The sequence below is a fragment of the Austrofundulus limnaeus genome, unplaced genomic scaffold, assembly GCF_001266775.1.
Source record: "Austrofundulus limnaeus strain Quisiro unplaced genomic scaffold, Austrofundulus_limnaeus-1.0 Scaffold178, whole genome shotgun sequence".
NCBI classification, from domain to species: domain Eukaryota; kingdom Metazoa; phylum Chordata; class Actinopteri; order Cyprinodontiformes; family Rivulidae; genus Austrofundulus; species Austrofundulus limnaeus.
Window position 1 is genome coordinate 174,615 of NW_013952580.1, and position 11,309 is coordinate 185,923.

An 11,309-nucleotide genomic window follows, 5' to 3' on the forward strand; every position below is an offset into this window, starting at 1 on the left:
TGAACAGTACAGACAAACTGCACAATTATTGGGTTCACTAATGTCTCTGCACTTTAGTGCAAATCATAGTTTTTATAACAGCAGCTGATTCTCTATATCTCTACAAAAAAATTAAAAACAATCAACAATAAATTTCTGTTCATAACATTAAAATCCATATTTTTCTCATCTAAAGTGCATGAGTGACACAGATGCTGAAACTGCAACTACAGAGCATAATTATCCAACAACTATGTAATACTTTTTAGTGTGTAGTACTATCCCATCCCCCACAAATTCAGATTATTTAAATGGCTATTTTTGGAAAATTAACAATGCCTATCCAACATCTGTGAAGAAAATATAAAGTGTTTATGTCAAGCAGACAGAAACCTTTTTTTTTTTCATTTCAAGAAAGCAATAACATCTTGAATAGTGCAGATTTCATTGGCATTGTAYGTCATCAACCAGCCAAATAAGGCAGCAGAACCTAAAATAACTAACATTTACCACCAAGCACATCATCCTTATGAGCTTAAAGGTCAAAATCAAATAAAAGCTGGATAAATAAACTATTTCTTTATCTTTGACTTAGAAAAAATAACAAATACAAGTGCAATCAGGCTGTTGGAGAAAGTTTAGGAAGTTGCAGTCAACTAATCTGTAACACACATACTCTAATATTGTACAGAAGTGAGTTCATTTGTTTAGCTTATTATATCTATATATCTATATCTAAACTTAGCATAAACAAAGAAATGTTTGGTCAATTTTTTCTTTTTTGTAACAATGCTTCCTGGTCATAAATCTTATATCATTGGTAAGCCTGTTAAATTTATTTTTAAATGGTGCCACATTTGTAAGGAACATGCCTTTGTGGGATGAGCAGCAGAGCTGAGTATGTGGGTTGCACACATGAAAAAATTCCCAAATCTTCTCTGCCAAACAGCTTATTTTACTGTTACTATAGTATAGACACTTGTTTTGAGTTTCTATTACCCCCAAGTGCTGCCGATCAGGTGCCCTGTAAACGATTTATTGCCAAGAAGCTTTGTTACAACAAAGAAATAATCTATCAGATTTTCTTTCTTTTTGTGCTAAGTTTACATCAAGCATCATCCCATTCAAACACACTCTTTGCCAAAAAAATAAAATCAAATAAATAAATAAGAATTATTAGATAGGATATTGTTCTATTTGACGACTATTTCACAATTTTAAGGAGCGACAGATCACATCAGCACAGGAGAAACATAAGGAAACTTCCACCCAAGCACAGTTTCTGTTTTCATCTCTGCTAAAAAGAATGTACAGATGAGATTTTATTTCTGTTTCAGTTATTGTGATATTGCTATCAATGCATCTACTTTCAGAATTAGGCTTTGTCCACACAGAAACTATATATAATTTTTCCTTCAAAACAATCTTTGTTCTTGTTTTCTAACAATACTCTCATAAATAACACGTCATTCCACCCGAATACTTAGAAAACTATTCATGATGCTGTAGTACCTATGCTAGGCCTGTATGTGGCACTGCAATGCAACCAAAAAAAAAAAAGCATCAGAAACAGGAAACAAGGCATGGAGCATGCACAATGAAACCATAGACTCCATGTATTTTACTGTACAGTCTGTGGTTTGAACCGTTAACACAAGGGAAAAAATGAGGGTGGCAAATACAAGAGCAAAAACTACAAAGTGCWATTTCTACTTTAACTATAAATTAAAATACACATTCTTTTTCCAGCTGTTGCATCATGTTAATTCTAGTTCTTATCACACTGCTGTACTTTCAGCACCCAAAATCCTTTTCCACATTGAAACCTAGTCTAGAAAAATACCATTAGGGGCTCCTAAAACGCCATTTCACATGGATGCAAGGCTGAAACAATAAAAAAAAAWTATTACATAAACAAAAATTGTTCCCATGTGGATGGGCCTAAAGCTTTGAGAAACACACTAGCACTAAGAAATGTTTGTGCTTTCATTAAGCGAGAAGCATAAAAAGTGTCGATWATTGGAAAAGGACAGCACAGTTAATTTATGGTTCTTCTTTGATTCAATGCTAACACGGACAAATTTTAACAGACACTTCTTTATGAAGTAAAACTGTGCTAAAACAATCCCAGTCATGCCACAAGAAAAAAAAAGAGATTGATTTCAAGTCAGGAAAAAAGTTATATTAGCTTCTTCTTCTGCTTTCAGTGTGTTTTAATGCAGATGTTTCTCTCCATCAGTTGTTGTTCATGATCCACCAAGAAGCTGTAAAATAAAACGTATRACGCCACTTTTTATTCTCAAACCAACTAATAATTGTTAATAATCTATAAGTAATTATAAGCATTACATTTACAGCTTTAATTTAGTTTAAATTGCCTCTTTAATTATCGGTTTCCTACCTGGGAGAAGCATTGTGGAAACGATTTCTGGTTCCTCCAGCGAGTCACTAATGCAGCGCTGGAAAGTCTTGCTGACGGACGACTGCAGATAGCTGAGGAAAAGCAGAGATAAATTTCTTTCAGYGCACTTCAAAGAGAGTTTGAAAGCAGCTCTGTGTCCTGGGCACACGTTGGCTGAGCGGCGCAAATCTCCACGCATGTTGTTCCGCTGCGACGYGCAACAAAGCGTGCCAGAGAGGCGTACCTCATCCAGGAGAGACGGTCCTGCCAAAACTCGTACATGATGAAGCATGATCTGTCTGGCAGGTTCTGGACCGAGACACTGCGAACAATAAAAATAGACAGAGGAATCAGGAGGAGAGGGRGAGAAAAAAGATGGCAGTGTGAATGATCAGTGGCACGTCTCGGGAAATTGTAGCAATTTCAAACACATGCAGAGATCCAGAGGCAAAAACATCAAAAAAGGCAGGAAAAAAAACATAGAGAAAAGGCATAAAGAGAACATACTGAAGGTTGTTCAGCTGGCTGGCAGTGGCATCGGTGTAGATTTTGAAAGCTTGATGAAACTGCTCCACATCGCGCTCCTTCACAGACATTTGCCTCTGAACCAGAAGGATGTTCTGAAGACAATAAAACATAACGATGCTAAAAACGTTAGCGTATCTTCAAAAACATGATTCTAAAGATTTGAACCAATTGGAATATTATAGAGGTTTGCATTTATTAAAAAAAAGATAAATATTCTTTGGCCATAAAAAGGAAATTACTATTTGAGGGTGTAATTTGAATAAATTCATACATTTTAATAAGCAACTTTCTGCTAGACTCACCGATTTATATGTTCCTGCCAGCGTGTCTTCTTTAAGAGGTTCAAGATGTGGACTCTGAAAAAGGGGGGGCATCAATTTTTCATTACAGCTTTCATCATTTTTACACAAAACGTCCAACAGCTTGTAATCCCTTCTTTGCATTGTGGCTGACATCTCTAATTCACTTGCATTAATGCAATGTTTTAGAGCTAATGGACACCTTATCTATTATTTTTAGATGGTTATTAGAATTTAGGAAAACTATATGCTTTTGGTGAAATTATTCGCTCAATCGCAAGTTTATTTTAATGCCACTATGTTGTTCTTAGTGTTAAATTGAGTACCTTCCACAGTCASAGGATAATACTTTTTGTGTGATTTTCACTGTTTATCACAGTTTGATTTTGCATTTTGAACTAATTAGCATGGATGTTTTTTTCTTGCCAGAGGGTAAATTTTGCATCAGCAAACCCTGAGTGTGGCTCACACAGCTTAATTAACTTTTTTCTCTTGTAAAAACACAGCTGCAAGTAAAACCTCTCTCTCTCTCTCTCTCTCTCTCTCTCTCTCTCAAAACATTCAGCTGAAAACAAATGTCTTTCTGGAAAACTGACTACAGCTTCCTAATATCACACCAGTAATGTGGCCAATTAAACTGGCTCAAGTGGGATTTGTTTTTAACACGTAAAGCCTTCTTCAGTASAAACGCATAGCAACGCAGTTTATTTGTCTTCTTGGAAAGAAACGTTCGACATCGCCGGAAATTCAAACCATACAAAACAGACAATTATTTACAAACCTCACACTCCATTTTGTCTACAAGCTGCTCCAGCTGGTTGATCTGGGAGCCCCAGTGATTGTCCGGCTCCACGCTGACCCCTGACCCCAGAAACAGAAGTAAGTTACGAGTCAGAGAATTAAATAAATTCTTTACAGAGCGATCTAACCCAGAAGTTTATTCATATTTTGTTTTAAAAAAACGTTTTTTAACAGTTTGATTTTCCTGAAAAGTACCTGTAGTGAGCATGCCGGAGTAGGGGTCTGTGGGGGAGAGACACATGTTCTTCTGGATGCGTCTGCTGGGCCTCTTGGTCGCTCTCTGGATCGGCAGGTCCTCTGGCGTCTTCAGAACCCTCYTCCCTGTGCTGCCGTGGTCATGAACCGCCTCCATGGCACAATCTAGAGAGGACTGGAGAGACTGAAGCTGGGTGGAGGTTTCCCTCAGCAGGAACCGTGTCACAAACTGACCCAGGACTGACGAACCCTGATACTCCTGCAGTGAGAGAAGAAGAGTAAACATTAAACCAAACAGCTCACCTGCTTCTTTATTCAAGTGAAACATAWAAAGAGACACTTCACATATAGTTAAACATGTTTGATTTTGCTGTGAGAATGTTTCCTGTATTTGAAACCAGAGCAGGGATGGACATTTGGTGTCCCAAAAKCAGCTCTAAGAATAATTTTTGAAAATTACAAAAAGGTATCGAAGTGCCTCAGTGGCACTGGATTGGTTTTATTGACAAAGTTTGCCACTAGATGGCGCCTGCTCTCGCACACATCCCCTCTACCAATGAGGAAGAGACATTCAGCCATGGCTAAGAATGTAGGAAAGAAAACTGTACAGATAAAAATGCATGTTTCAGGCGAAATCTGTTCACAGGATTTTAAGGCAAACCTGTGTTTAGTCTGCTTAGAGACGCCATCTGCCATGAAGGATTTTAGTATAAGCTACCGCTACATGATGTTGCACAAAGCTAAATATGAGAAGTTTACTGAAGTCACAGCCCGAGGGCTGCTGTTGTAAACAACCTCAAAACGTACAAAAACAACAGCAACTTTTTACCACAACCACGCAGAAGTCTGCACTCGAGGCATCTTATGCCGTTGCACTTCAGCTCGTTAAGGTAAGTGTTTATTTTGTTTGCTTCAGATGTTTTATATTTATTTTTTATGAAACAAAGGTACAACTGTTATACATGTATTTCAGCAAGAAATATGTTAAGTTACTGCATTGTGTGTTAATAAACCTACACATACATAAATAGCAGTGTAGCGCAATTTTTATTTTTATTTATTAACAGGTCCCCATTAGTCTCTGCCGAGGTAGAAACTACTCTTCCTGGGGCCCAACATACAAAAATGAAATATAATCAATACAACCAACAAAACAAATATATCAAAACTAAAACATAATTAAATAAACAAAAAATCAATTAAAATTAAAAGCCAGCGCAAGCCTCACAAACAAGGAACATTGACTTGAAAACCTGAAAACATGAATCAACTGGCTTAATCTCTCAAAACACTACATCATGTATATATATATATGTCCAGGGAACACCACGAACCAATAACCAATTAAACAATAAGCACCTTCTCCTCCTTAACATTATCTATCTTTGAATAACCAATCCATAAAAGCAGCTACAGTATGTGGCCCTTTGGTATTGTCCACAAAATATTGTGGCCCCTTCCATCATTTAAGCTTCCCATCACTGAACCAGTGGCTTTCATTGACCCAAAAGAATGATGAAACATGGTATTAGAGTGATATTTCAGACAGGTACTTCTGTTAAAAKTAYGGTTTTACAGCAGGGTAGGAAAACAAACAAAATTAGCCAGCAACGTTAAAAAAAAACACTGACCCTGTCTTGGATAATGATGACACGAGGAGAACACACATATTATTCTTACAATGATAAATCAAAAGCACGTACAATAACAGCAATCTGTCTCACTGACTGTACCTACAATATTTTCAGCACCGTGTTTCAACTCCTCATTTTCACAAGAAGCACCCTGTGGTGCAACAAATAGAACTGAACAAAAACAAGGAGAAAACATTTAAAACAGACACAAAATTTGTTTATGCTCAATTTTAGAGCATCATTTAGGTTTTTTCTTTGCTTCTCTTCTGTTTTTTTTATTGCTGCAGACAATCAAGTGAATATGTCTTTATCTCACTGCAACACATCAGTGCAGAAAATATATCAAAATCAATGGTCTGTGGATTTCATCAGTGTGTGTTTTTTATACTTCCAGGCATCATAAATCATTTCAGATTCCCATATAGCTACAATATATGCCTAAAGACATTTGACATCATCCTAGCAGCGCTATAGGATCAGCTAGTGGAGCAGTTTCTTTACTGATATCTAACAGACCTAAGAAGAAAAGAAAACTCTACTTCAGAGCAAATAAAGCTTTCTTGCCAAGTAACAGCAACATGAAAAATGCATGAGCCGTAGGAAGACATGTTTGATATAGAAAAGGGAAAACAGACAGTCGGAGAGACACTGTTGGAGAAGGCAGAGAGAGCAGCTAAAGGTGTAAAAAAGCACACACATAAACCCCAAAGTAAATAATGGAATCAGCGTGAAATAGAATAAATGATAATTTATAACAACAGGGCTCTTCAGCATTTATTTAGAGGTCAGATAAGTTGGACAGCTCATAGGAAGGAGTGGGGCCACAATAAATACTTGTGTTTTCCAATGAAAATACAGTAAGTTGCAGAAAACAACCTTATTACAACATCGAAACACCGGTCTGATGATCACACGCTTCAGCTGGCTCTCAAACTTCTGCCCAATTAGAAACAATCCACCAGCAGGCTTAACTTYAAAAAATAACAGCAGATTACTCAAGAATAGTTATTAGTTCATGATTAAATCTTTGCAAAAGTTTGGTGACGCTAAGCTTTTCTGCGCGCACCTTAATCAGCATGATTACAACCCGGCTTCTCCCGTAAATCCCTCACAAAATCTCACCGAGTAGTCAGTGTTCAGCCCTAATCAAAAGGATTGCATGATGAGATACTGAGTCTCATTAAATCACAAAAAGTAAACCAAGCTGCAGAAAAGTTTTTAGAACAAAAGTTTTCTTCTCATGTTTATGAAAATGAAAAACCTACGGAAAGGATTTAAAGGAATTCCTCCTTGTTGTAACTCCACAAGCCCCTCTTTCACCCTTTTTCTGAAGCCTATCTCAGATCAACTTGTTTTGAGGCTGTCTCTTTAAACGCAAAAGAGACACTTTACGCCCCACTTGTCCAGCTTCCAGAGCGGTCCATTCCAATTTGATGGAGAGGCTTACAACTATATGAAAAAAAACTGTGAAAAATACGAAACAAACAGGATTTAAAGGTTTCTGCACAGCACCAGGAGAGACTAAATTCAACTTTTCTGCACTCCTGGAGACTCCAAGTACACAACAAAATGCATTTAATGGTTAAAAAGGTGGACTTTGCATGATATGTCCCCTTTAAAAAACTGAAATTATTTCAGTTGATGATGCAGTCAATGCTATTTCTGTGCATTTTTGCTCCCACATGAAGCTGATTTGCATTTGAAAGCTAAAGCATTACCAAACCCATGATAGATTAACAAACTGCATTTATATTCTGAGTAGATGGTGACATTTTGCATTTATTCTGTTAATCTTACATGACATTCAGAGCTGCGGGGCTGAACAGCGCTGCAGTGGTAAACATCAGTGTGGGTTTAGCCACGTCTTTTAGTTAGCTGGTGGTAATGCACCTGTCACCGGCTGTGAAACGGGACAGGCTCAAGCCTCCCACAACCATCTGAAGGTTAAAGGTAATGGATAAATTTACAGCAGCAGCCAGTGAATCAGATTATTTGTTTACACTTCTGTTYCATACGAATGTGAGGAGTTTGTGTTTTTCTTTTGCTGGGTAGATGATCACCTCTGGCTGCTTATTCTGCTGCTGGTGAGGTCATGGCAGTTTGCGTCAGACAACCATGTTTCATGCAGCGCTCCGGCAGCTTTACYGACTTGTTGAAATATAACATTTTGCACAAATTCATTGTCTGTGGAAATGAAATCCTACTCATTGCTTGAACGTTTGCCTGTTCTTCAGAATCAGAGAACAGAGGTGCATAAAGTACTTGAAAAAATTACTATGTAAACGTAAAAATAACTTTACATTAAACGACTTTGGTAAAAAAAAAATTCACTGATAAGAAAATCACTTAGGTAAAGGTCATACTKCTAAKAATCRGGAAAGCAAAAGTACTTTTGCACACTCTGAGAAATGAAGTGTTGAATATACTCAACCAAACTGGCTCCACTSACCTGAATTGGGTGAAACCAGTAAACATAACTTGGTTAAGTCAATTCAACACTTTGTTTTTTACTCCTTTCGTGATGAGTTCTGGTCATATTTRAATTTTTAGAGAGGAACAAGGTGTTAAAWTTTRAAGTAAAAGTGTCGTTTTTATGTTTGTAATGAAWTAAAAGAAAAATKATTTWAAAAAATTTACTAAGAACTGCAACRAAGTAAATGTGCTTTACCTTCGGTTTAAAAATGAACGACGTCATCTTTAAGCGCTCAAGGAATCCAAAACAAGCTTTGCTAATACAAGCTAAAAAATATATAAGATAAACCGTTGATGAATAAATAACAACAAATTATGAGTATTATTTACAGAGTTCCTATTAACTGAATAAACGCTCAACAAGACAAACTAAATCAGGCTATTTGAGGAAATGAAAATAGGAACAAATACATCTAAAAGTCCTTTTGTTCTGACTTTGGGCGGATCTAAAACCAGATACAAGTGGGTGGGTGTGAACTCCCAAGTTTTTCCCACTGAAGTAAYGCAGAGTTCTTACAAAAACATCCTCACGAGTTAACCGCTAACGTTCACAAAATTACACCGTTTATTCTGATTATTGAGATGATTAAAAATCTGCTTTAGAACAAGAGAATAACTTGTAGCTTAGCTGTGTTTTCTGTTTAAAACTTAATAACGGATCATATCTTCTGTCATTTGACACAACCTGGCACCTGTCACCTTGATACTAGTATATTGGTAAGAAGCTGCTTCGAATAAATCAGCAGAATTTGCCTTCATTCAATGACATAAAATTGCAAGTTGTTTTTAGGCGCTGGAGAATTGTGCATTTCACACATTTTACCTCTGAATGTTGCAGCTCTGTTGAGGATAAATTGCTTTCCCTTCTTTTTACACACCAGTGATTCACAAATACAAACAGTTGCCAAGTTTCTCACATTAAATGTGTTGTTAAAATGGCTTTTTTTTTATTATAAGGATTTCTTGACTTTATATTTGGCAGCGTATAATAAATAAAGTCAAGCAGAGCTAACAGTAAACCTAGGCAGTCACGCTGGACATTTTTTTTATCATTACAACAAGTGATAAAAGGGGGTTTTGAATTGACTAAAGGTGCTAATAAAATGTTTGGACAAGCGATGGACAATGCTTATGAACTTACTAATATTGTTATTAAGTCTTTAATTCAATTTGACCAAAAATGCTGAAAGAGATCATCACCTACCTCCTTGGTTTTATCCATGGCCTTTAAAATGGACACATTCAGCTTTTCCAGTGCAGACAGAACATTAACATACTCTCCCAGATGTGGAGTGAAATACTCTGTTAGAGAAAAACAAGACCAGTCTGTCTGATTTAGCACTGATTGGTGGTGTTAAGCACAAAACAGCTTGATGCAGTGTAGTTTAGCTCTAGTCTCATAATTCCGTTCAGATAAGCATCAAACAATATTAAATAAATATACACTTTTAAAACGTATCTGTTTCGAAGGTTTTAATAGCAATGATGATAAAATAAAACAAAACGCAAACTCACCCGAGAGCTCGTTTATGTCCAGGTTGCTGTGGGGATGATAAAAATAAGACAAAATGAGGGATGTGTCAAACAGATGTTAATAAAAAGTTTTAAAATGTGTTTTTTTAGCCCTATGAAAAAGACACTTTCAGGTCTGCAGAGCTTTTCAGGCAGTGAGATAAAGATGTGGAGGAGAAGATGTGATAAAGAAACGGATCGTTACTCTTCTGGAAACGATTAACGCTGGTCTCCTAATTTGATCCTGCGTGGCAGCGTGATAATCTGTTGGAACTGCTGCACATGGGGATGATATGGTGACATTACAGGTTGACCTTCTGATATGTGTCATTTGCAGCAAAATTACTTACTCCTTTAAGACGTTTCAGGGTGAAATCTTAGCAAGCAAAGCTGACTCACACAAAATCATWCATCACTGGATAGGCTAAAATCTTTGCCAATTGAAAATCAGTATGTCTTCATGTCTTTGTTTTAACAATTCATCAACATCTCCAAGTAGACTACAGTAAAACAGAACCTGAGGATCCAACTTGTTTATTAAAAACAAATTGTAAGTCAAAGTCAAATCCCACAAATAACTCAAAATAGTCATTTTTTATAGTTTTAACTGAAAGTTTTACTTCTAGCCTCACATCTTAGAGCCCTTAAACACCAAAACTGAAAAAAAATTAATTGAACATGATCTAATCTAATCCAGCATGTGCTCCAAACATGCAAACACAATGTTCATGTTTCTTTGTAACAATGTGTTGTTTTGAGCCAAAGACTATAATTTTCCACTGAAAGCCTCACTGCCAGTTCTTAATCCTGCCCATCTGTTTTATAGCTGAATCAGAGAAGTGCTGAACCCAAACCCACAGTTTTTTTTCCWCATAATTTCTTTGCCATCTTTGTGAAATCCACTTTTCAACTCCTCTAACAGTTCTTCTTATGGAGCCAATAAAGAAACACATTACATGAGACAGGCTACTGTTTTGGTTTTATAACTGATTCTCTACTTTAGGCCTTATGTAAATTTACACTGTATATATTAACTTTTTTTGTATGCTAAAGAGTAAAAAAAATCTGAGGATCTTAGGAAGGAGGCAAATATTGTACGAATATTGCACAGTCATAATAATTAGCAGAGGTGGGCACAGGCCCCCTAAAGCACTAATAGGGGAACTAATTTCCTGATTAGTGCTTTAGGGCTTTTGCTACTAACTGAGGTTTTTAAATGTTACTGATCAACATTATTGTTAACAGCTAAAGGTGAAAGCTTTCACACACTTTGTTCACATGAGTGTCACTTATCCACATGGTGATATATTGACAGTAAATATAGTCGCATGTTAACTTTGAACTATGTTCCAGGGGGTCAAGTGTATTAGTGTTTTAGAATTATCTTTTGCTATAAATTTTTCACTGCGTTAGTGCTTTAAGATTAGTGGACCTAAATATTTGAGTTAGTGCTTTAGGATTAGTGGACCTAAATATTTGAGTTAGTGC

General features: G+C 36.6%; 1 protein-coding gene across 1 annotated transcript in view; it reads right to left on the reverse strand.

Moving 5' to 3' along the window:
* Positions 1-1,028: 1,028 nt before the first annotated feature.
* Positions 1,029-11,309, reverse strand: part of LOC106524168 (N-terminal EF-hand calcium-binding protein 1) — a 19,833-nt gene continuing 9,552 nt past the window's right edge. The window contains exons 4-12 of the mRNA XM_014017862.1: positions 9,825-9,850; positions 9,514-9,611; positions 4,204-4,462; positions 3,989-4,068; positions 3,211-3,264; positions 2,888-3,000; positions 2,625-2,702; positions 2,381-2,472; positions 1,029-2,243 (exon numbers count right to left, since the gene is read on the reverse strand). Coding sequence (XP_013873316.1) covers positions 2,215-2,243; positions 2,381-2,472; positions 2,625-2,702; positions 2,888-3,000; positions 3,211-3,264; positions 3,989-4,068; positions 4,204-4,462; positions 9,514-9,611; positions 9,825-9,850 — 829 coding nt within the window. The 3' untranslated portion in view covers positions 1,029-2,214. The remainder of the gene's footprint in view (positions 2,244-2,380; positions 2,473-2,624; positions 2,703-2,887; positions 3,001-3,210; positions 3,265-3,988; positions 4,069-4,203; positions 4,463-9,513; positions 9,612-9,824; positions 9,851-11,309) is intronic.